Genomic DNA, 26,541 nt, shown 5'->3' on the forward strand with positions numbered 1-26,541 from the left:
AATAAAAGAATTCCTTTCAAAAGTATGAAGCATAAACAAAACCGTGAAACTAAAACAAAATGTCATGCTATTGTAATGAACATTCACATTTCAGTTGTGTTTAACTAATTTTTCAAATTTACTGTTTTCATTAAGTTATGAAAGCATAAGAAAGAGTAAAAAATGTGTAAATAAAAAAACAAAGAATAATGCCAGCTATTTCAATATGATGAGGCTCGTCCCACTTAACCGAATACAACCTATAAATTGTTTTGTAGTAAAGTAAATGGTTTGAACACAGAAGTATCGTTAGATTTTTGTAGATGTAGATCGTCCAGGTTAGTGGAGTCCTGAGAAGGACTGTTTTTGTTTATGTTGACTGACGTTTCGACAACCTTAGCGGTAGTCATCTTCAAAGTTAACGATTGGTTGTCGAAATGTCAGCCAACATCAATGCCAACAGTTCTTCTCAGGACTTTATATTAACCGGGGCGGTCTAAATCTACAAACATGTAAATTGTCTTGTGTCGTACTGAACGACGTATTTTTCATAAATAGCTGCGGTAAGGAGTTTTGGTACAGTGTTATGTCGGATATAAATGAAAACTTTAAAGTATGATTTGATTTTTTGTGACGCATTTTCTCAACACTTCTCTCCCACGTTGCCGTATGCATGGCAATATCAAGAAAACCATCCAAAACTGATAGAACCAAAAAAACTTGGGAAATAAAGGAATAAAACAAGCGCAGCTCATCAAACAGAAAACATTGTAAAAAAAGTTAAAAAGCTTGGTTTTACTATAAAGTACTCCAGCAAGTTATGGAAGCAAGCATGACTATTTCATTTATTTCAAGGAAAATAAATATTGCAGGTAGCTACGTTCTCAAGGAATCACGAAAATTTCAAAAGAATTCGTCGCCATTTTGATCGAAGACCATTTTTTTAAAATAATAAATTACCTTTGATAATTTCACTTTCAAACGCTTGTAAAGGGTTTCCGTATGATACGTCGTATATATGGATAAATCGTTCCAACAAGGCATTGCACTTACCGCATTTAATATTTTCTTTATTATTTAATCGACAATTTAGGTATTCAAGAATGTTCATCAATACCACTCAAGTATTGAGAAGTGAGAACGTTTTATATGGAATGCCAGAGCTGTCTTATGCCATGATATTTTGTTACGTCTTGTTAATTCATCATTATATGCGGTCCATTATATGCAGTGATACTTTCGTTATATGCAGTCCATCTGTCATTATATGCGGTCCATTCCTCATTATATGCAGTGATATTTTTGTTATATGCGGTCCATTTGTCATTATATGTAATGCACTTTTCATTATACCTTAACTTATTATGTGGTTATTTCGTTATGTGGTAATTTCGTTATGTGGTTATTTCGTTTCGTTATTATACATAGGATTATATCATGTATTTCATTATTTATAATTTACATGAAAAAAATTCTCAACTCTAATTGGTTAAGTGCAGGGCTATTAACGCAAATGCTATTGCCTATTGACTATTTGACTATTCAACGTGTTGAACAAATCGTTTAATACAAATTACAAATGTTCAATTTGAGCCTGTGTTGAACAAATCATTTAATACAAATTACAAATATTCAATTTGAGCCTGTTCAGTTAATCGAAGGTACTTTATGTTAAATATCACATAACGAAGAAAAAAAATGAACACATGATGAGATAACCACATAACGAAATTACCACATAACGAAATAATCACATAACGAAATAACCACAAAACGAAATTACCACATAACGAAATTACCACATAACGAAATAACCACACAACGAAATTACCACATAACGAAATAACCACACAACGAAATTACCACATAACGAAATAACCACATAACGAAATAACCACATAACGAAATAACCAGAAAATAAGTTAAGGTATAATGAAAAGTGCATTACATATAATGACAGATGGACCGCATATAACAAAAATATCACTGCATATAATGACGAATTGACCGCATATAATGACAGATGGACTGCATATAACGAAAGTATCACTGTATATAATGACGAATTGACCGCATATAATGACAGATGGACTGCATATAACGAAAGTATCACTGCATATAATAACGAATGGACCGCATATAATGATGAATTAACAAGACGTAACAAAATATCATGGCATAAGACAGCTCTGGCATTCCATAAATGCTCTTACGTCATGTAGCCACGTCATGTGTTTAGGTACTTATTTATCTTTTATATTGTAAAATAATAAACAGAGTAAATTACATTTAGCAAAATCACACCTGCGGGGTACTTAAGCAGGAAGTTTAATGTCGATTTATATTAAACTTCTCTAGTCGTGTACGACATTGGATTTAAGGCCTCAGTAAAAATGACCGCACAGTGCCATGTCTTCTCCTTACCCTAAAAGTTTTTTCTATCAAAATGTGATGTGTTTTTAAGATCGCGTGTATAAATGCACTTAGTTTCCATATAAAGACCATTAGTGGACCATCAAGATGCTATATATATATTTCTTTTATAACGTATTTCTTTAATTTCGTAAAAGCACTATTGCCAATGCACATTTAACATAAACGACAAGTTTTTTGAAAATAGACATGTTTCGACATCTCATGATGCCATCTTCAGTATGAGTGAAATAATAGGTCATACAAGGTTTATATAAAAGTAATATGATACATAAATTACAACAATAAAAAGGAAATAAGATAAATAAATGGGGAGCGTCCGAGCGTATTATAAACTAAATATTGTATTGAATTTAAAAACTTGAACATTGAGGACAGGGTTAGTGTTGTTAATGTGGAGTGAATGAGGTGTCGGCAGTGTCGATGATTTTGAAGCAAAAGGGTGAATAGTTGGTTTTACATGAGTGAGATTTAAGAAGGTGTCGGTAGATATGAGAGTTTTTGTCTGTTGTGCTATGTTCCCTGATTCTGGTGGATAAATGGCACGAAGTTTCGCCAATGTATCGGGAACTACATCTCGCGCAATTGAATTCATACACCACCATAGATTTAATTGAATCAGGGATTGGGTCTTTGAATGAGAAAAGGTTTTTAATTTTGAATGATGTGAAAATTAGTCGTATGTCAATATCTGTACAGAAGCGTTTCATAATGTTTGTAAGTCTGCGTTGTGTGTGTCATGAGTAATGTCCGATGTATGGTAGTTTGAAGTATAGAGTTGTTATTTTGGAATTTTCATTTGTGTTGGTTGTGATCGTCGTGTCAGGAGTTTCGGTGTTTAGCTTGAGGTTGTTGCTATGTTTGTTGTCGAGATATCGTTTTACGGTTCTGTTAATAAAGCGTAGTGGGAAACAGTTTCGTAAAATTAGTCGAATGTCAATATCTGTACAGAAGCGTTTCATAATGTTTGTAAGTCTGCATTGTGTGTGTCGTGAGTAATGTCCGATGTATGGTAGTTTGAAGTATAGAGTTGTCCACTCTTTGAAGTATAGAGTTGAAGTACAGAGTTGTCTGAAGTATTGTTTGAAGTATAGAGTTGTCCACTCTTTTACGAAACTCTTTCCCACAACACTTTATTAACAGAACCGTAAAACGCTCTCGACAACAAACAAAGCAACAACCTCAAACTAGACACCGAAACTCCTGACACGACGATCACAACCAACACAAATGAAAATTGCAAAATAACAACTCTATACTTCTAACTACCATACATCGGACATTACTCACGACACACACAACGCAGACTTACAAACATTATGAAACGCTTCAGTACAGATATTGACATTCGATTAATTTTCACATCATTCAAAATCAAAAACCTTTTCTCATTCAAAGACCCAATCCCTGATTCAATTAAATCTATGGTGGTATATGAATTCAATTGTGCGGGATGTAATTCCCGATACATTGGCGAAACTTCGCGCCATTTATCCACCAGAATCAAGGAGCATACCACAACAGACAAAAACTCTCATATCTACCGACACCTTCTTAAATCTCACTCATGTAAAACCAACTATTCACCCTCTTGCTTCAAAATCATCGACACTGCTGACACCTCATTCACCCTTAAAATCAAAGAAGCACTCCACATTAACAAAACTAACCCTGACCTCAATGTTCAAGTTTTTAAATTCAATACAATATTTAGTTTATAATACGCTCGGACGCTCGCCATTAATTTATCTTATTTCCTTTTTACTGTTGTAATTTATGTATCATATTACTTTTATATAAACATTGTATCACGTATTATTTCACTCATACTGAAGATGGCATCATAAGATGTCGAAACATGTCTATTTTCAAAAAACTTGTCGTTTATATTAAATGTGCATTTCTTTAAGCTGTGCATATTTCTTTTATAATATATGTTCTAAAAATAAATCTCAAAAACGAGCTGCTTTTTATGACACAGTAATCGCAAGCAATCTTGACTGGATGATACAACATCACTGGAAAAGGCAACAACTCCTGAACTCCAGCTCCTTCGCGATCGTTGTCAGTCCTTTCATGTTGAGTGGAAGGTGCTTCTGTCCTTAAAATTCATAAAAAGAAAGTGAAGAGGCTTTCTATGAAGACAGAGAAACTTTAAGATCGTCAAAATAGTTTTTTCCGAGAATCTAAATAGTTTCTCGTATGGTTTCAAAAACTGCAATCTCATTCCTCCAGCCGCCATATGAAAACAGTAGATAATCCATAATCCACAGTGATAATCCATTTCGATAATCCTGATGATTTAAATCTACATGACAGAACGAAAAGGAATACTGGTAAATGTTGGGTACAATCAGTGGCGTTGCAAGGATTTTGCGGCGAGGAGAGAGTGTAAGCTAAGAACTAATTTTTCAGCGGAGAGCGCATCAAAATTCGCCCTACTTAAGAGGTGAACAAAATTGTACTAAGAATTTTCTCTGCAGTGTAATGTAAAAGAAAACGAAAACATCAATCAATACCAGTGATCCCACCCAACACAGGGAGTTTGCATTCTTTAACTTCCAAAACTGGGCGGACTTGTGCATTATGACAAAACACGTTCTCGTCGCAGTCATTACAAGTACATTACTGTTTACTGGAGCGCTAGTTTAAAATTGTGAAACAACATTTGCCTACTATTTCAGTAATAATAGAAACAACAACTATAAAGTGATCACTCACCCCGGCGGCTCGTGGATACTTTTTGCATTTTTATAACAAATGACGTCATACCCGTGTATCTATAACTGTATAGACAACAGTTAAATGTTATCTATTTGTTAAAAGGATATAGCTGTTCCAGTGTGTCCACAGTAACCATACTATACCTTCATATATCCTACCTCAAACACAATTAATCGTTGTAATCGTAAGAATTTGTTATGTTGAATGATAAATTTATATTTATCAATAACTAATTAAATTATATGTGATAAGTTAAATAGTTCAAATTACCATCACAAAAATACATCGCCTTTCTTTTATTTTGTGAGAGAACGCGTTATGGTCATAGTCATTAAATGTACGTTACTGTTCACCACACGAAAGTTAAAGTTCTTGGATCAACATTTGCTTATCATTCGAATAATATAATAAACAACATCCTCACTTTTTAAAACATCCGTTTCTAAATATGACTCACTCTTGGATTAAGCGTAAATAAGAGTTTAGAGACAAAAATTTATTATAAATCAAGAGAAAAAAGAAAGACAGTTAGTCGGTAAAACACGTGCTGTTCGAACATTGTCACAGTAAGGTGATATAACACAGTATACTAACATGAAGTAGTTAAATGATGCACGATAGTCCATGACCATGTCATGTCTTCATTTCATTTTCATGTCTTCAGATCGTATCTTCATTTAAGTCCATGACCATACTAATATTATTTCAGTTATTGTTGCTACATTTAAATTCAATGTTGTTGATTTGTTGACGTTTAACGGTTTTTAGTTATACAAAGGGGAGGGAGCTGAGTCTATTACGGTGTGATTACTTTACTGTAGGCAAGCTGAAACGGTGTGACTACAGGGTGTATAAAAACTGAACAGTTAGGAAAACGACTCCAAAGTTATCAGCGCACAAGTACTGCAAATACCTTTGATGGAATAGGTAGTTGGACTTCCAATGATTCAATATTGTGACAATTGATTTGCCAGGCCGAAAGCGAATTATAAGTATAAATTGCCCAGCATAAAACTTTCAATATGACCGTGGGTAAATAGTTTTTTATTAATAACGTTTCCTCTTTAGCTTAAGACATCTTTGGATACCACTAAATCTCATCTAATTCCATTCAACGCCACTCTATACCTTAACGAAAAAATTCACACAACACTGTCATCACTATACCTTGTAATTTAACACTCTGTAAATATTACATAATTATTATACATGATTTCTAACAGCCTATATGTATGTATTCCAACTTGAAGATGTCTTAGGCTAAGGACGAAACGTTATTATTAATAAAATTCTTTGTTCATGGTCATGTTAAAAGTTTTATGTTGGGCAATTATATTCCCACTAAGAATTTCAATGATTCATCTGATGGTAAAATTTTTGAAAATAATGAACATTTTCAGTGTGAGAATTGTTTTACCGAGAAGCACTTTTGATATAGCTTGCGCATGAAAGTGACAAAGTCAAAAAGCAATTGGTACACCCACGGTTAAAATCCATATGGCACTTGTTGTTCAAGCTTACAAACTTCCTGAAAATTTGGCCCAACCGTGCAAAAACGCTAGACATTCAAATCGTGGATTATTTTGCGCTTTTTCCTTTTTAATTGCCATTTTCCTGAAACCTTCATCAATTATTCATTGTAGTGGCGGAAAATAATTACAGCCTTTCCAGTGTGGAGGAAAAGTCTGCAAGATATATCATTTATTCATAATATGATAGATATAGCCTTGTCATTGTGCTCACAAAAACCTTGAGGTGTCATGTATACATTTCAAAATACCTTACAGAGTATGAGTATAATTATGTTTTTTCGAAATTCATAGATCTTAAATAATTAATTTTAAACACTGGATCCGTTACTGCGCTATCTTACTAATTGATCAATCTATTCCAGATCAGAGCTTAACTGAAATACATTATTACAAACGAAATCCCAAGGATTTCCCTATTGACGAACATTTCACGTTAATTCAAGGGGAACATTTTTCAGTGATTTTACAAACTCTACGTGCTTTGCATGAACAGTGTCCCAATGTTCTTGTTTTTGAATCTCATTTAACCAAGAATGAATTGACGGCCATAATTTCATGTCGATGCTCTCCATCCATTCAAGTTGAATTATCACCGTGGCAACATAAAAATCTGCCACAGTTGGTTTGCTGACACAGATCATAAATTTTGAATCTCGTGCAAAATATTTTTTCTCCATCGATTCCAGAACGCCGACAGTCTTCTTCATCGCTTCCTTGACATTCAGGTCATTTTCTTGGGATGTTCCAAGGAATTGTGGGTAAACAAGTTGGTAACCAATCAAACTGCAGGAAAGAAAATTCACGTCGCTTTCTATAAATCATGGGAGCAAATGACATGAGCCGGCAAACATACCTGTGTAGTTCAGCTGCAGCCCATTCTAAGATATTGTATATCTTGGACTTTACTAGTGGGTCTTCGTGCCAGCCTTTGTGTCGTTCGGGATATTTTATGTCGAGATGACGAAGACAAGGAACGCTGTGTGAAAAGAAAGACTATTTTGCAATTAAACTACTTATAAAGTAAATGTTTTGAACCCGGGAGTATCGTTACATGTTTGTCAATGTAGATCGTCCAGGTTGGTATAGTCCTGAGAAAGACTGTTTTTGTTGTTGTTGACTGACGTTTCGACAACCTTAGCGGTAGTCATCCTCAGAGTCCTTTCTGACTTTGAAGATGACTACCGCTAAGGTTGTCGAAACGTCAGTCAACAACAACAAAAACAGTCCTTCTCAGGACTATACCAACCTGGACGATCTACATTTACAAACTATTTATGATGATATATAATAATTTGTCGACTTTCGATGACAATTTTTACCCGAATATGTCGAGCGCCTGTAAATCTAGCGAGTTTATAGATGCATTTATCAACTTAAATTTCAGTAACGATTGCTAAATTTTCCACGAAAAGTCTTGTTTAAATTTAACAATTAACTTGTGATGTACTTTTAATTCATTCGTAATTGCAGACTTGTAGCATTGTTCTAAATTTACCTTGAATCAATTAAAACTCGAAGAAAACGTTTATAATTTTATCTCGTTAGCAAACAATACTTACATTCCGACTATACTTTTTTGCTCATCTTCAATAATCGGTAATCGTCTGTGGTCGCCATCAGCTAATTCAAACTTTGAGCTTTTGTCGTTGATTCGCGCGAATATGTCAACATCGATTAACTCAAAAGGGATTTCGTTCTATAAATGGTTTATTGGATAAAATTGATGTTTCTTTAAGCTAAGTTGTTTGATTTGCACAGAAATAAACACTTCTACCAACATGACCTCTGTTCGAAAGACGACATCATTCATAAATTTTTCAGTTTGTATTCAAAAAGAGAATAAATTCGCGTGGTTCTATAATGTCTGATATTTGTTGAACATCGAATAATTGAAAATTTAAATGCGTACATACAATAAGCCTTTAAAATAAAAATGTTGGGCGATCATGAGTTATGTCATGGGAGCCATTCAACAGTTTGCAACGCGATTGTAAAATTATGAAGGAAATTTTGTATTTCGCTTGACGAAATTCAAGTGAACAAAATGCCATTAAACACTGCGGATATTCATTAGTTCAAGTTTATCAATCAACAAAGCACTTCTCGACAATAGCAAAAGTCTCACCTGTAATAAATACAGCCAAACGACGCGACAACAAGGCGAAACGCGAACCAAATGAAGTTTCAAAGCCTTCATATTCCTGAAAGGCTCAGCTTACAATCCTGATTAGTAAAGACTGATAAAATATTTCTAGTTTTGCGAATATGTCGTATGGTCCGGCGACTTAAACGGTCACACAATTTGACAATTAACGCTATGTGCCAATGGCAATCGAAAGCTTCGATGGCAATTTCTGCTTGGCTGAAACACTTCACTCAATTGATTCCTGTGACGCTTAACAATATTTACTCGAACGATTTATACTGTGAACTAATCCACGGAGAAATATTGATTTGTCCACAGAACAAAGCGACAATATTGACAAATGAACGTCTAATTGATGCAGACGGTGAGCGCGTGAGCGTCATAGCAAAAATGTTTCTGATTACATACCCCCCGGTATTGTAAACGTCGTCATAGCGACTGTGATTCTAATCGCAATCAAAATGGCCGCCGAAATTTCAAAATTTGTGAAGGCCATTTGAATGTCTGAAATGCAGTTTCCTCCGTTGGCTCGGTGAGTTTTGAGAAATATTTTATTAATTGAATGTATTTATATTTTGAAAAGTTGGTTTTAAAGCATTGAATAATTGACTTACTTGTTATTTTTTACACATTAAGCTTACGAAAATTTGTTTTTTTTTCAATCAAATCCTCGTCAAAGACCGTCACTTATTGATCCCAGACCCGTTAAAAACAATGGTATATTACCAAAATCCTACTCCATATCTTGTACGAACATCAAATACAATTTACCCGCCGTCGACACCCTGCAGCCTGGCGTGGAAAGTCAACCTGGCAAACTGGACATATGGCCTGCAAATGCCGAGGGACCAACTCCCCCCGTCGTAGTTAAAGAAAAGCCAACAAAGAGCGTTGAGTTTCTTCCCAAGGGAAATCAAAAACCAAGATTTCTTAATCAACTCGAGACTTTCTTACAAAAAGAACTCAAGGCATTAGACTGCACAGAGAAAAAGCCAAGTGAGAAGAGATTACAGGTTAGATTATAAAGGAATACCTCTTTCTATTATACACATACATCTCCAAAGCATCTCTTTTGTCCGTCTGGTCTCCCATTTATCCATTATCTCCTTCCACCTCCCTTTCACCTTCCTTTATCCCTTCTCCTTTGTCTTCCTCCTTCACCTTCCTCCTTTATCACCTATCTCCTTTGTCACCTTCTATCTCCTTTGTCACCTTCTATCACCTTTTTCACCTTCTATACCCTTTGTTACCTTCTATCCTCTGTGCCATTTTCTATCCCTTTATGTTACTTTCCATCCATTTTTTGGCCTTCTATCTACTCTTCACCTTCTATTCATTTTCCATTTTCCATCATCCATTCCCTTTTGCATCTTCTATCACATTTGCCACCTTCCATCCTCTTTATCATCTTTTATATACTTATCTGATGCCACCTTCTATCCCTTTTGTCACCTTCTTTCCATTTTTCTACATGCTATCCCTCACCTCAAAAGCTATGCTCTTGATACAGGTGTTTCGTGAAGTGTTTGAAAACTTGATTGAAGATTTCAAGACATATCGTCCATTGTTGTCTGCAATAAAAAACGAGTATGAAATGATGCTGATACATTTGAGGGACAAAATACGAGAGCTTGAACCATTGAAGGTAATAGAATACAAGCTTTGTGCATATGAACCTAATTTGCACATTCATGATTTAGATGTTATTGTTTTATTTATAAGTCTATGCTGGTGACCGTCTCAGAGAAATGTGAGAAAAGTTTGTTGGAAATAAAGGAGAAAGAGAAAGAAGGTTCAATAAAAACAATATTTTTATTCAACATTCAAAGTTTTGTACATGACTAGTTGTAGCAGGTTTATAATAGCTAGAAATATTCACATGATGTTCACTTTCATAGATCTTCAAGTGATCAAAGATGAAAACAAAAGACTTCAAGGTGTCATTAGATCCTTACAGTAAGTTTCAATGTTTTTCAAAGAACAGCCTTGTTCACAGTTTTTGGTAATGCATAGGAGAATAATGAGAATGTAAAATCAATTTTTCATTTTAAATCTTTTCTAAAGCACTAACATTTAGTTTTAACTTTCGTATTATGGTTCCAAGGATGTACATGTTTGTTTAATTTACAAGTCAGCCCGACCTTTTTCTGCTACAATGTAAATTTTTCTGCAAAATTATTATTCATTTCTTTCGAAAATTAAATCAATTCATTGTTTTTCCATTGACTGAACACAAAAATATTTGCATTGTAGAAGTAATGAAAGGGCTTGGTTTGTTAATGGTTATGAGTATTGTAGATTTTTTTAAATTACCGTTGCTATCAGGGGACTAGTTGCACAAAGGCCAAATAGAACTATCCTCTTGATAGGTAATTAGCAATACTTTTGAACACTTCAAAAATTTCTTAGACAGGAAAAATCTATGATTTGAATTTTACAATCAATGAGCTACAATATTTTTCTAGAATACAAATTTTCATCATCGCAAAGAAAATATAAACACTTTTTTCACAAGTTTTAAAAAATTACTACTCAATAGATAACACTATCCAGACCTCATGCAACTGGCCCCAGGACCCCACTGAAAAACACTCAAGTGACATGGGTTTCCAGAATACATATAAACATAATAAAGTAAATAAATTATTATATGAACATGTGATGTACAGACTTTCATTGGCATATGAGCATGTGACATAAACATATGATGTACAGACATTCTCTGGCACATGAGCATGTGACATAAACATGTGATGTACAGACCTTCCTTGGCACATGAGCATGTGACATAAACATGTGATGTACAGACTTTCCTTGGCACATGAGCATGTGACATAAACATGTGATGTACAGACCTTCCTTGGCACATGAACATGTGACATAAACATGTGATGTACAGACTTTCCTTGGCACATGAGCATGTGACATAAACATGTGATGTACAGACTTTCCTTGGCACATGAACATGTGACATAAACATGTGATGTACAGACCTTCCTTGGCACATGAGCATGTGACATAAACATGTGATGTACAGACTTTCCTTGGCACATGAGCATGTGACATAAACATGTGATGTACAGACTTTCCTTGGCACATGAGCATGTGACATAAACATATGATGTACAGACATTCTCTGGCACATGAGCATGTGACATAAACATGTGATGTACAGACCTTCCTTGGCACATGAGCATGTGACATAAACATGTGATGTGTAGACTTTCCTTGGCACATGAGCATGTGACATAAACATGTGATGTGCTGACATTCTTGGCACATGAGCATGTGACATAAACATGTGATGTACAGACTTTCCTTGGCACATGAGCATGTGACATAAACATGTGATGTGTAGACTTTCCTTGGCACATGAGCATGTGACATAAACATGTGATATGCTGACATTCTTGGCACATGAGCATGTGACATAAACATGTGATGTACAGACTTTCCTTGGCACATGAGCATGTGACATAAACATGTGATGTACAGACTTTCCTTGGCACATGAGCATGTGATATAAACATGTGATGTACAGACATTCCCTGGCACATGAACATGTGACATAAACATGTGATGTACAGACATTCCCTGGCACATGAGCATGTGGCATAAACATGTGATGTGCGGACCTTCCTTGGCACATGAGCATGTGACATAAACATGAACATGCTATTTACTGAAGAGAAGGCAAGCACAAGTTTTAGTCGTGCTATGTAGATTTCAGGCCATCATTAGTTTCAATTTCTATATAAATGTTGTACTTTTAAATTTGCCCAGCAACACTACACAAGCAGACTGATTATGCCACTGACTTCTTAATGTATTAAAATTTATCATAATGCATTATAATTTATAAGAAACAAGTAAAACAACATCAGAAAATGTGTGAATTTTGCAAAATTTCCAGTTTTCCTGATTCTTAATTCCCCATTACTTCTGCATGTTGTGTTCTTGTTTCTGCTTTGTCAAAAAATTTAAACTTTAGTTCAGAGGTTTTGTTTATTTTTGCATTAGAAATGACAAGTTGATGATGAAAGCACAAGTTGAAAAGGTAGTTACGTCTGTCTAAAGTTTTACTCTGGTATGATTAATGTCAATTTAACATTTAGAAGTAGTGACGTAATGCTGTCATTGAAATGTCATCATTTGACCAGTACCGTAGTAGTTACGTCTGTCTAAAGTTTTACTGTGATATGATTAATGTCAATTTAGACATTTAAATGTAGTGACGTAATGCTGTCATTGAAATGTCATCATTGGACCAGTACCGTGCATAGATAAAGGAGTACTGAAAGGGATGCTGTCTGTTTAAATGAGAGTAGCACCCCCCGGACTAAACGTATTACTTCATTTCAATCATAACTTCACTTACATACTGAGAAGGGGGGAGGGAGGTGTGTGTTTTAAAAAATATTGGTCTTTCCCTTTCATTCTTACTAACTTACTTATTATGATGCCAAAACCTTAAAATGCTTTGTCAGTCAATCATTAACTTAGAACTATATAATAACTGGAAAACACCTCGCGCCTTTGCACACTACATATTTATCATCGCGTCCACCCAAGCTCAATAGTACGGTCTTACAACACAAAGAATTAAAGGCCAATTTATACTTCTTACGACATGTGTCGCGCGACACTCTGGCTTGTGCAATCTATGGGCACGCGCCATCCGACAATCAAATAAAACATTTATAGTAAACGTGACAACCCATGCGACAACCGCGCGAAATCTGCATACAAATTTCAAATTATGTTGACATTTACATCAAATAGTGCATTGGCAGCATTGTTAAAATTCTTTGTGAATCAAATGAATTCATTTCTGCTAAAATGCTAGACAACTACGACAGGCTAATGACAATAGCAGGTATAATTTTTCAGCCAGGATTACCACTCTTCGATGTCAAACGCTTTTTGGCTTTCGTAAATCTGTCCCGTATTTTCTTCCATTTTTGTCTGCAAACAGCATCATTTGTTTCGAGCTTTTCGGCGATTTCCTTCCATGAATTCGTAGTTTTTTGTAGGTCTTTATAATCCCTTCTAGACGAGTCATATATATATAAGGGTATTTCCTAACTTCTTCTGCTAATCTTTCTTCGAATCCATCCATGATTTAATATTTTTCCATATTTGTGATAAACATATGCTGAGACAAACACAAATGACTTACCACGTGTTATTAGATAGCCAATTATCTTGCGCGACAATTCGATAAAATGTCTGCGACGTTACAACTTTTTGCGAGGTGCACGTGTGCGACAATACGGTGAAATTACGTCAAATGTTACTTCCGTCTTGGTGATATGACGTCATATTCCTCATGTGACATGGCGCGCGACACTTGTCGCATGAAGTATAAATTAGCATTTACAAGTCTTCTCTGAGATCACGCGTTTTGACACGTGAGAGGGGAGAGAGTGTATGGTCTCTTCAAAGTACTTCAACTTTTTCTATGTAATATTTATTTTTAGCTTCAACTTTTTACCTGTGATAATTTTTTTTAGCTTCAAGATGAACTTGGCAAGGAATATCTAAAATACAGAAACGAATGTGACGCCAGGTAAACTTTCATTACTTTTAAACATCATGTTTTCACTGTCAGTTCTACGCTCACGAGTTTTTTAACTGATAAAATTGAGAAGCAAAACCTGCCACTGCTTGCCTCGTCCTTGTCATATGTCATGTTGAGTCTTATAGTTCTCTAATTACGTAACTATCACTTCCGCTTGTAAATAATTATATAAAAGTTTCGCAGCCTGCATTGTAAACTATTAGTCTGATGATGTCTTTGGAATAAAGACGAAATATTACACCATCTTTTGTTTCAAACTCTTGTATTATCTTGAATATCAAGAAAACGAGATGTCCCTCTTCGGAATTTGTTTTATTTTGTTATGTGGAGGAGGGGATCCCATACCTCACAGTGAAGGAATCTCCTCAGCTAACCTCACGGGGGGGGCAACATCCAACGCTGAAGAGCGAGTCCTTCCCCACCTTACAATAAAAATGGGAAGAAAAGTTCTCATTCTTTCTGATATTTTTTATCCTACTGTATCTTTAAAAATCTCTTATAAACACTGTTGTAGAAAGTTGTTGATTGCCGACATCAACGATCTTCGTGCTCAACACGAAGACATGGCGAGGACTTCACGAGACCAACACGACGACATTTCAAAGACAGACATGGATTTCATGGATGGCAAGAGCGAAGATCCGGTTTTTCTCAGAATAGCTTTAAAGTTAGTTGATACATTTAATCACATTTAATCATATCACTTGACTTAAACATAAAGTTTTTTTTTATTTTTTCATCACCACCAGCCTGCTCTCGATTTCTCCTAAATGTCTCTTAGGTTTGCATAAGCCTGTGCAAAAACAGTAAACATCTTTTATATCTTAAATACTGTTTTACATAATATCTTGATCTTTCGGCCACCATAGATTTAAATTAGTTTTCATCAGTGGTGTATCTAGTGTACCTCAAAGTAAGTGACCCCAACACATTTTGGACCATATTTACATTTCTAAGCCCCTTAGAGACATGTCCACTGGTATAACTGTATTCTTTAAAAATTGAAAATAGTTCTAAAGATAGCAAATACCATAGTGAATGGTAAAAGTAATATAATAAGTTGAGAGTTGTTAAAAGAACTGTTTTAAGTAAAGAGCACAAACCTAATAGTTCTAAATTAAACGACACGATGCATTTCGGCAGACTACTCCTCAACGTCTACTAAACGAAAAAGGAGCAGACGTTGACACCTGAGGGGTAGTCTGCGGAAATGCATCGTTTCTTTTAATTTGGAACTATTCGGTTAGTGCTCTTTATTTAAAACAGTTCTTTTAAGAACTATCAACATATTATATTACTTTTACCATTCACTATGGTATTTGATATCTTTGAACTATTTCCAGATTTGTCACCACAACAAAGTCTCTATTTTATTCTATAAAATTCACAACAAATAATGTTTTTCTGAAAGTACTTTTAATTTGATATCAAGCAGCTATAATTTGTTTTGACGAACTCTGGATCCGCTACTGGTTGAGATTGCCCTGCTACCCGCCCCTCCGTCTCAAACTTCAGACTGTGGTCCTGCTTTGTCCCCTTTTTGTCTCGAACTCCTTTGACTGGTGCTTATTTGTTAAACAGAAAAGCGCGGGAAGACATCGAATTAAAGAATAACAAACTTGCCCAAATGGAAGCAGATTATGGTGACGTGGTTCCCAGGCGGGATTATGAAAAACTCAAGGAGAGCTTCCACTTGTTGGAAAACGATCTAGAAAAAAGTCGTAAGGATCAAGAACTTCTAATGAATGAGCACAGGTACACTGGAAGATGTATTCAAAATAGCTTGGCGCTAGTGCAAATGCATCATGGGTAGCATTTTTACGATTACGTCATCTTTTCTTGTAGTGCTCTTCTAGATACACAAAGAAAAATGGAGATAGAGCGAAAGGAGTACGTCAAGGAATGTGAGAACATGCGACGCTGTGCAACACCTAGGTATGTGGGCTCACCTTTTTTCTTACGTAAACATAAGGAATAGAAAAGAACTTGGAAATGAAAAAAGCAATAAATTATTACATTTTTTACTAAATAACAAATTGTTTTGAATTCAAGCCCTTTCAACTCTCAGCCATCGCCCAAGTATAAAGATTCGTTTACTTTAACATTCCAGACCGCGCTGGGAGAAATGCGGTCAGTATATTGAAGGTGGGGTGGAAAGATGGAAAGAGATATCACGTGATCAGACCAGTGACGTCATGGTCGATCTACTCCTAGCCGAGATTACTGGTACGGATGTTGCAGTTATTCAAGCAGGATCGGGCACAATCGAGGAATTTTTTGAAGGACTGGTAATGAGTAAATGGCATTTTGAAGAAAGCAAAAATCTTTTTACATGTGTCTCATAACCTCTCTGACTAACCAGGGGACTGGAGCGAATGTTCCAAAATATCTACGTTGTGATGGAAAGATTCGGAACAAAAGAATCAGTAAACGAGACGCTTTACTTTTGATAAAAGATGTTTGGCAAGAGAGAAGGTTGACTAAGATAGAGGTAAATGTAACGAGTGAGTTGAGTAGCGATCTTTTAGAATCGTAGTGTTTGTTATAAAATACCGAAGAAAACTTTTGTTTAACCCATTTTAAAAGCCAAATGTTAAAAGCCATACATTTACACGTTAAAAGCCACAAAACAACGCCATCTTTGAACGATCATGTGACAAAGATAATCATTAAATTTGTCTTAAGATGAAGTTCCTCACAAACTTGGTTTTAAGTAACATTCTTATTGATTAAAAAAGTATACTGAATAATGTACAAATTATTTAAAATAATGTAGAAATTCTGAATTGTATTTAAGTATTGTGTGATGATTTATTTTTTCTTTGAAGGTGCAAAATAGAAGAAAAAAATGACGTTATGAGTTAGGAAATGTAGTGACGTCATACTGCCGAATAAGTTGTGACGTCATTACTCTTTAGTCTGTTTTATATTTGTCTAAGTGTGGATGTCTAATATTATCATCACGTGTTTTATAATCTGTACTACCATTTTAAAATTTTAATTTTCATTTTAGAAATCCGATCCAGAATACGAGTCTCTCCCTTGCTTCCTGCACACGTATTTGGAGCGGAGATATGGAGCCGAGAACCTGACGTTCGAATGGGCTTATAATCTCCACGACGCATGCGTAAGATATCAACACGATCCAAGGATTTCAATGTTTAATGGAATATTATTGGATGAGGTGTGTTATCTGGTTTGACATAATCACGATTTTGATAACTTGGGACTGAGTTCTAATTATACTTGAGACGTAACTGCGCACTATCCGATTCTCTTGTTTGACACAGTGTATTCATTGTGTTTAATGAGGATCAAGCTAAAATCCTGCCAACGTATTTTCAATTTAAAATATCTTGATACCCTAATGATATTTCGACTTTATGTCAAAAAGTCATTATCACGCTAAATGATGATGTCTTTGATAATGACTTCTTTTAAATTTTATTTCTTGCTAATACAACACTGACCGGTTGCACAAAGCCTGGATATCAAGCTAAATGATGATGTCTTCCATAATGACTTCTTTTAAATTTTATTTCTTGCTAATACAACACTGACCGGTTGCACAAAGCCTGGATATCAAGCTAAATGATGATGTCTTCGATAATGACTTCTTTTAAATTATATTTCTTGCTAATACAACACTGACCGGTTGCACAAAGCCTGGATATCAAGCTAAATGATGATGTCTTCTATAATGACTTCTTTTAAACTACATTTCTTGCTAATACAACACTGACCGGTTACACAAAGCCCGGATAGCGTTATCCATTGGATCGCAAAATTTTTGAAACTTGTAGAAAAGGTGTTTGTATTTTTCTTACGACAAAGAATTTCTTATTCTTCGAAACAGTATTTTATTTTAGTGATTGCACAGTTAAAGTCGTATATTTTTCTTTTAAAAGAGAATTTTGAACGTTCAGAAAAACTCGCTATCCAATGGATAGCGCTATTCGACCTTCATGCGCTCGGCCCCTGGAATCTTGAGTTGACAAGATGGTGTTTTTGGATTATATTTTATCATATATTTCTTCAACTAACTATATTTCTTTGACTAATCTTCAATGTCATTGGTCAAGTATTTTCTCCAATGTCATTGGTCAAGTATCTCCTCCAATGTCATTGGTGAAGTAATTCTTCCAATGTCATTGGTCAAGTATTTCCTCCAATGTCATTGGTCAAGTATTTTCTCCAATGTCATTGGTCAAATGTTTCCTCCAATGTCATTGGTCAAGTATTTCCTCCTGTCATTAGTATTTCCTCCAATGTCATTGGTTAAGTATTTCCTCCAATGTCATTGGTCAAGTATTTCCAAAACATTTTATTTGTCGATGGGCTGTTCTTACTTACTTTTCCCAACTTTTCATTCGCCCCAGGACATTTTCTTAAGATTTCTCTCACATTTTCTACGTATAGATTGACGAGTCTGTGTATCACGACCAACGTGCGATGTTTAAAAGACTCTCAAATTCTTTGAAAGCTGTAAAGAAAGAGGATGAAGATCACTCCGAGGATGTAAGACACGCTTTATGCTTCTCTATTTAATATCAAAAGTTTAAGCTTTGCGTGTATATTGGAAGTCCGAAATCCTGCAAAGTTTAAGCTGTGGATTCTGGAATCTATGTGTACGAAATCTTGAATCCACTAGTATGGAATGCGGAATCCACTAGTATGGAATCCGTCATCCACAAGTACGGAATCCGTAATCAAGCAAATTCAAGCTTTAGAATACGGAATCAACGATTATGTAATCCGGAATCCAGCAAAATTCATGCTTTTGAATCCCTGTCCATATCTAGTTTAGAATCTAGAAAAATGCTGCAAAATTCAAGCTTTGGAATACGGAATCCACAAGCATGCTTGATCCGGAATTCCACAACCACAATGGATTCCTTTACGTAGGGCAAAAAAACATTTATTTTAATATTTTTTTTTACAGTGGAGTGTCACGAAAGACGTTTTGAAGACATGTCTACAAGAAGGTTTTCAAACAATGAGTGAAACAAACATAACAGAATTATTGACTGTTGCGGAGAGCGAAATGACACCAGAAGGAAACATCCTGTATAAAAATATTCTAAAAGAGCACAATGAGGGAACAACGACGTTGTTTATGGATAAAATTGTTGAATTTGATCGCATCGAAAGAATTGCTTTTGTCAAAGATGTAGAGAATTCTCTACCGGCAAAAAGGTAGTAGCATGTAGGTCCCTTGTAGATCCCTTGTAGATCTCATGTAGATCCCACGTACGTCCCATGTAGATCCAACGGAGGTCGCATGTAGATCCCCTGTAGATCTCATGTAGATCCCACGTAGGTCCCATGTAGATCCTACGGAGGTCGCATGTAGATCCCCTGTAGATCTCATGTAGATCCCACGTAGGTCGCATGTAAATCCCATGTAGATCCCTTGTAGGTCCCATGTATATTTTAAGTCGATTCTATGTTAATCCTACGATCTACGTTAATCCTACGTAGATCTTAAATCCATTCTACGTTAATCGTACGTTTATCTCATGTCGATCTTAAATCGATTCAAAGTTAATCCTACGTGCATCCCATGTAGATTTCACATAGGTCCTACGATCATCTCATATAAATTCTAAGTTCATTCTACGTTGATCTTGCATGCATCCCATGTAGATCCTACATAGACCCCAAGTACATCTTAAGCTAGTTCTTTGTACATCTTATGTATATCCGAAATAGATCTAAATTTCAGTCTGTGACGTACATCACATGTTGATCTTATAAAGTTCCCGCGTTAATCCTATCAAATCCAAACATTTCTGTTGAGATTCTTCTTGAAGTTATATCACCATTTCATTTTTCCTAGAGAAATTAACGAAGAGGAGCTTCGTCAAGCCATCCTTAACGTAAATCCGACGTTACCCTCGACATTACTTGATCAGTACGTTTGCCGAGCGTGTCCCGAGGGTTTCACGAAGGCTGACGATGTTGTGGATCGAGGTACAGTAATCAAGAAATTGCAAGGTTTTATTGTTCGACGTTTTTAAATTGAAGTTAAGAAGAGAGATTTGACAAGGAGTCTATTGACAGGTTGTATAAAATTATTTTACACAATGTTTTTATTTCCCATTGTATTCATGCTTTCTGTTTCCCAAATTATTTATCTTCTCCGATTCATAAGGTATTCATGTTCGCTAAAAATTGTTTTAAAAATAGCATTTGCCATGTCGGATGGCCTAAATAACCTAATAGTTCTTAAGGGAACTGTTTTACAACTAATGCCAACCAAATAATTTTAAAAAGAAGGACAGTTTTAAAAAGTAAAAGACACGATACATTTCGCCGACTTCTCATAAGGTATCAATTACATTTTACTATTTAAGAAAGCGTTAAACTTGCTCTCTTTTTCCCAAGGTATTTATTTTCTCTATTTCCTAAGATATTCATGTTCTCTGTTTACTAAGATATTCATGTTCTCTATTTCCTAAGATATTCATGTTCTCTGTTTACTAAGATATTCATGTTCTCTGTTTCTTAAGATATTCATGTTCTCTTTTTCCTAAGATATTCATGTTCTCTGTTTCCTAAGATATTCATTTTCTCTGTGTCGTAAGGTATTCACTTTGTTAGTTCTTTATGCTGCACACGATACTAAAACTTTCAAATTTCTGGCATTTAGTGATAATTTCGTAATCAGACAAAATATTTAGTGCCATCTCTTTTCTAAACGCTCTTTTTTGCTGGTGAGTTGCCATGGCAACTCATACATCATGCAACAGCATTGACGCAGACTGCTCTCGACACACTCGTGCAAGCAGTCATTGTCTGACTTCGTTCATGTTTTGTCATCGGTATTCTTTTAAACTTCTGAAAAAAAACTTCGTGCGTCATATATAATTACGTCGGTATAGCGTGTGTGGAATATTGTGAAAAGGTTTTTCGTCAAATATAATGGTCCTCATTGTTCCCCCTAGATTTGACGTCTTTGCACTCATTTCAGACAAAAAAACTGTGTGAATTCTTACAACAAACGATAAATTTCTTACGATGTATAAATAGCTTTTGAACTGCAGAAACAACTTTGTGCTTAAACAGAAGAATTTAATCAAGATGATATTTTTTCCCACATTTACAAAATCTCGCTCATTTCATCGCCCCACACCAGATCACAAGCATTTTATGAAATTTCCATGTCCTTCCACTGCAGTTCAAGCTATATCTTTGAGCCAACTGCGTGTTCTCAAATAATTTCCCAAGGGAAGGCACGTTCCCAGCCGACCCACTGACGTTTTTTATTGTTTTGACTTGAATAAACCTCCCCTTTTCTTTAAATTAGACCGATTAGGGCACTTTTTTTTAACATCTCATTTTCTATGTATAATGTGAAAACACGAAACTCTGAATGAGCCTCCAATGTCACTATTTGTAGCTTCTACAGGTTAAGGGAAAATAATCCATAACTGATTTGACGTTTGTTCAAAGGATTGCAAAAGTAAGACTACATTTATATTATCGCGTGATTTTGGTTTGCGTGAGGTCAAGCAAGGTAAACGCGGTAATGACTTAGAACCTTGTGTTTTTGTTGTTAATTATTGTCGTGATCATCGGCGCGGCAAATGTTGATACTCTTAGCTACACGAAACAAAAACAGTTTTTCCGGCGCACAATCTACAATATAAACTACGATTACGTTTCGTCCGTTGGTTCTGTAATGATGAATCAACAAAAGAGAGAGAGAACGGTTTGAAATCTCCCTTAAAATTCGCAATAAGTTCTTGCATGATAGTTTCAATCTGCCCGCTGTGCAATGATAATCTTTTATGTTGTGAAGAGAATGAAGTGGTAGCTAGCAACAAAGGCTGTGTTAATTATGCATCGCGTATATTGATGATGTAATTATGCTTGAAGAAAAATCAACATCGAATTAAATCTGTGAAAATCTGCGAATCGAAGACGATTTGCTGATGTATTTTATCGGTTCAACTTTCCACATCGAAACTGTTGAAACTTGGAAAGTTTTTAAAAAGAACAAGGTTTGCGGAAGGACACGTGAAGGCGATCAACTTTTGAATACAAAACATTAAATTGCGATAATGACCGAACCCATTTCTGAGTCACGCTATTATTTTGAAGTGCTCAACCTCTGTACATACAGCGCAGGGAATGGGAGAAAGATCTTCCCTATCGTGACGAACACGAATAATCGCTCAGGATTTCGTGCAGAAATCTGCAGCTGCCATATTTGGCAAATTAATCTGACCAAACATCCAGCTCTCATTATCGCGTGCAGATAAGAATAGGCCACGATAGATGTCTATTTACACTCGCTGAGTCGTGCAGTCACATGTCGTGAGCTGGTTGGAGCAATTTGAGATGCTATCACGCAACCCACACGGAGCTTCGTACGAGCTTATTTAACGCTCCGCCCAGTAACCTTGAGATCAGTATAGCAGCAGCACTCGTAGAGGTCACAATGAGAGAGTCTTCTTCGCTGGCCATGCAAGTGGCTCAATCCTGTATGGAAGCTGTATTGCTTGGAGCGAGCGCATTTGGTCTTGTGATGGTTTACCTTGTTGGAAATGTGGCGATGGTGTTTCATTGCGGCGAGAAGATGGTTGTCAGAATGTTTAATTACATTTCACGCGTTCCCTTACCTAAGGAAACCTTCATCGAGTCCTTGTTCACTGCGAAAATGATGAAAACTGCTTGGAGAATGATTTCTCTCTATATTAAATCAAAAGTGAAAATTGGTGGAAAGATTCCCGATGTGCAGATGATCGATGCAAAAACTATGAGAAGGTAGCCGAGACTTAAACAAGCATTTGTTTGATTATAAATGTGTATTGTCGACCTTATCCAAAGTTAGACTTTTTTTTATTGTCGTTCAGATAAAAGCATTTTATTGCGTGTATATTGCATGAGTGAAGTGTCTTACACGCGCTTATTAAAAATATCCCTTCCTTTTTACAAAATATCATTTCCTTTCTTTCCGAACATCTGTAGAGTAAACCTTTGCGATTTCATGAGAAACGGAAGACCGCTGGTCTTGAATTTCGGCAGCTCTAGCTGACCTCCGTTCATGGCCGATCTGCGAAGCTTTATGAAAATGTCGAGAAGATACTCGAGCATCGCGGATTTTGCCATCGTCTATATAGAAGAAATACATGCCGCTGACGGATGGAAGTTTAAGGTATGCACAGTTGGAAATCCTCTTAGTGAATGAGATCTAGTTTTAATCAGACTAGTTTAAGTCAGAGACCTTCTCCAATGTACACCCAAACAAGTGTGTGGAATAAAGTTGCAAAATACTTCGTGAGCATTTCATGTCATGTTGTTTGAATTGTCTTTACTACCATTTCAGATGTGTAGAACACCCACACACAAAATCATAGCAGTCCGTGCTCAAATGACAGGCTTTCAATAATTATGCATATTTGACACTCCTAGTCTTTAACTAGTTCCCATACCTCTTCAAACAACGATTGACGATGATAATTAAATGGCGAAATGATGTTTTTTAGAGCTTCAAATTAATTGAAAGTGTTATAAATATTGTTTGTTTGACCGACTCGTCTGTGGGAACAATAAAGACTCTTCTAGTTAATTTTTCCTCGCCCTTGAAAATGGTTTAATTGCTTTAATGACTTCTGTATACAAAGAAATTGGTTCAATTCGACGATTCGTCATTTTTTTATAAGGTTATTGTGTGTTAATTTTTAAATTCGATTTTTTGATGTCGTAGGACAACGTCGTCATCAATCAACATCGTTCTTTGGACGAACGCCTGCAAGCAGCCAAACTTATGAGCAGCGAGGTCGACTTGGGCAACGTTCGCCTCTTCTTAGACACTATGGACAACAAAGCGAACGAAACATTCGCCGCCATGCCAGAAAGGCTCTACGTGCTTCACAACGATCGAGTATCGTATATTGGAGGCCTGGGACCGTTGCTTTATTGTGTGTCGGAAGTCGAGAATTGGTTGCGAGCTTTTGCAATGAGCAAAACGAAAATGCCGGCTTTCACAAGGAAACCTAACCTTTCAAAGGGAAAATTAATTAAAATCAACGTAAAAGGAAAAAGGAAGCGAAGCTGGTTGCCGACTGTGAGGAAGACTAAGCCTTTTAGACAATGGTTTCATAAGTCTGCAATTGAAAAGCACGGAATGTAGGGACGTATGCTTATGTGAACCATATACATTCCCTTCGACACACTTTTACAGAAAATAGCCCATTAAATACAACTTTCAATATCCATTGAAGATATGATAAAAAAGTTATTATCAAACACGTTCGTCAGATGACTTATTGCGCACGCGTAAAACATGAAAAACATTCATACGTCATAAGCGCATGTACAGTGTAAATACATATATGTACATACTTATACAATACAAACGTATAATATATTTCGACATATACTTAGATTATGCAATATTATTTCGTATATATTTCCACACGTATTGTTCGCTTACAAATAATTTCATAAATTATGACGGATTTCGAGGGAAGCATTCGACAGAATGTCTTGAAATCCCGATGACATTTTAAAAGCATTTATGTAATTAATTTGCAAGAAAACGATGCAGTTGCAAATGTATTGATATTTGTAAATAATTTGTTGAGTATTCTGTATACAAAATTAAACATCGATCATTTATATTAACTTACTCGACTCCTCGACCGATTTGGCAAAAAGCTGCAATTACATACTTCAAATTGACAGCTAATGTCCTCCGCCACTCCCACCTCGTTGGTGTGAAGTTTTAAATCTCATTTCACTTCAACGGTTGTCGTCAGCGTTATGTTTGAAGTACCCAATGAAAGTTACAATTGCACTCGTTTCTCTAGGACCTAATCAAAAGTTAACTGAATTAACCGTAGCATTTCCTTACTGAAAGCAAGGTCAAAGACTCGCTCCCTTTATGGAGAGAGTACTTCGTTTGGCCTCGAGCCTAATCCCACGCTTTTACTTAATCGAATCGACTCATGAACACTCCAAACACTTGATAAAGCCTTGTAATCTCCTCTCTACTTCGACCCTCAAGCGAACGGGCTTTACTTTGATTTAACGCTCGAGGAAAAGCCGTGTAAATCTTCCCATACAAATTTACATCTTGGCAACGAAGCCATATATTATTCTCAGGATATTAAAATCGCAGATAAGATTTTGCTTCGCCCGTTCAATGTCCAAAGATTAATACAACAAGACTTAACGTGAATTAGTATAAAACGCAAAAGCAAATAATTATGTCTTCATCAAAATATCTCTTAGTTGTGTTTTAAGTATACTAGTGCAGTAAATACTTCTTAGTGTTTTAGCAATAGCTGCTCATTTAAATTCAGTGCACAAACTAGAAGAACAAAATTTGACTCTAAAATTGGAAGAACAGCGAGCTAACTTAAATACATGTCTTTGTTTCTTTTTAGTAAAGCACCAAAATATACTGTTAAATCTTCTATAAATTAAAATCAAAAATAGCTATATCCATTTCCTCAATAAAGTACCACGTCCTTAGACGATTCATTGTGAAAAATTAAAACATTGACTTCGTCAACAAGTCAGTCATCTATTTCCGCAAGAAGCGGACGTTTCGTGACTGCTGGCATATTAGATAATTAATTGCCCTGCCTGTGTGCTGGCTGGACACTGGAAAGCACTTGAAATGCTAGCAGGGTTCCAACGATGTATTTTAAACACGCGATGACCATGCCTGGAAAGCGTTTCCGTATTTTTAGCATGTTTTATCGTGAGAAGGCTATCGCGGTCACAATTTCAAGAATGTGGCTTCCCATCTTAGTTGTTATCTTCTGTTATTTTTTCAAGATGCTCACTTTTCGTTTTTATCGTCTTTCTTTCCGCCGTCATTAAGCAATTATGACATACACGGACGGGTGCTTTACACAAAGAGCATATATTGCATGATACACGTCTAAGGAAGGCAATTTTTCTTCTTCTAATGGCATCCATCGTTCCTTTCAACTTGAAACGAGATTTTCTTAAATTTTCAGGATTCGTGCTTAAGATGTAAAAAAATGAGTAGAAATGTAGCTATATATGTTGCTATTTAGCTATATATGTTGTTTATCGACTTCATAAAGCAAAAGAGTTGATTTACAAAGTAGAAATTTTGAATTTCATATAGCTTTATGGCAATGTAAACCTTTTAAAAGGAC

The 26,541-nt window shown here is 35.7% G+C and overlaps 3 protein-coding genes and 1 long non-coding RNA gene across 4 annotated transcripts; 2 read left to right on the forward strand and 2 right to left on the reverse strand.

Moving 5' to 3' along the window:
- Positions 1–6,779: 6,779 nt before the first annotated feature.
- Positions 6,780–9,177, reverse strand: LOC124436563. Its single transcript, XM_046986513.1, has 4 exons — positions 8,794–9,177; positions 8,228–8,364; positions 7,522–7,644; positions 6,780–7,451 (listed from the first exon to the last, which is right to left on the reverse strand). Exons 1-4 carry the CDS (start codon positions 8,863–8,865, stop codon positions 7,097–7,099), a joined length of 687 nt encoding a protein of 228 aa, XP_046842469.1. The 5' UTR covers positions 8,866–9,177; the 3' UTR covers positions 6,780–7,096.
- Positions 9,178–9,192: 15 nt separating this feature from the next.
- LOC124436564 (translin-associated factor X-interacting protein 1-like) lies at positions 9,193–20,762 on the forward strand. Its single transcript, XM_046986514.1, has 16 exons — positions 9,193–9,346; positions 9,494–9,827; positions 10,325–10,459; positions 10,537–10,606; positions 10,713–10,770; positions 12,835–12,871; positions 14,328–14,383; positions 14,910–15,062; positions 15,977–16,150; positions 16,241–16,330; positions 16,506–16,683; positions 16,758–16,886; positions 17,409–17,579; positions 18,815–18,913; positions 19,338–19,591; positions 20,235–20,762. The coding sequence occupies exons 1-16, from the start codon at positions 9,315–9,317 to the stop codon at positions 20,413–20,415; spliced, it is 2,151 nt and encodes a 716-aa protein (XP_046842470.1). The 5' UTR covers positions 9,193–9,314; the 3' UTR covers positions 20,416–20,762.
- LOC124436566 lies at positions 10,167–18,874 on the reverse strand. The gene is made up of 3 exons (XR_006945389.1): positions 18,749–18,874; positions 14,309–14,354; positions 10,167–10,385 (listed from the first exon to the last, which is right to left on the reverse strand). It is a non-coding gene; the product is annotated as an uncharacterized LOC124436566 (long non-coding RNA).
- Positions 20,763–22,881: 2,119 nt separating the features above from the next.
- On the forward strand, positions 22,882–25,030 carry LOC124436565 (type I iodothyronine deiodinase-like). Its single transcript, XM_046986515.1, has 3 exons — positions 22,882–23,167; positions 23,372–23,558; positions 24,111–25,030. The coding sequence occupies exons 2-3, from the start codon at positions 23,448–23,450 to the stop codon at positions 24,534–24,536; spliced, it is 537 nt and encodes a 178-aa protein (XP_046842471.1). The 5' UTR covers positions 22,882–23,167; positions 23,372–23,447; the 3' UTR covers positions 24,537–25,030.
- Positions 25,031–26,541: the final 1,511 nt, after the last annotated feature.

Source organism: Xenia sp. Carnegie-2017, unplaced genomic scaffold, assembly GCF_021976095.1.
Source record: "Xenia sp. Carnegie-2017 unplaced genomic scaffold, XeniaSp_v1 HiC_scaffold_16, whole genome shotgun sequence".
In the NCBI taxonomy this organism is placed as follows: Eukaryota; Metazoa; Cnidaria; class Anthozoa; order Malacalcyonacea; family Xeniidae; genus Xenia; species Xenia sp. Carnegie-2017.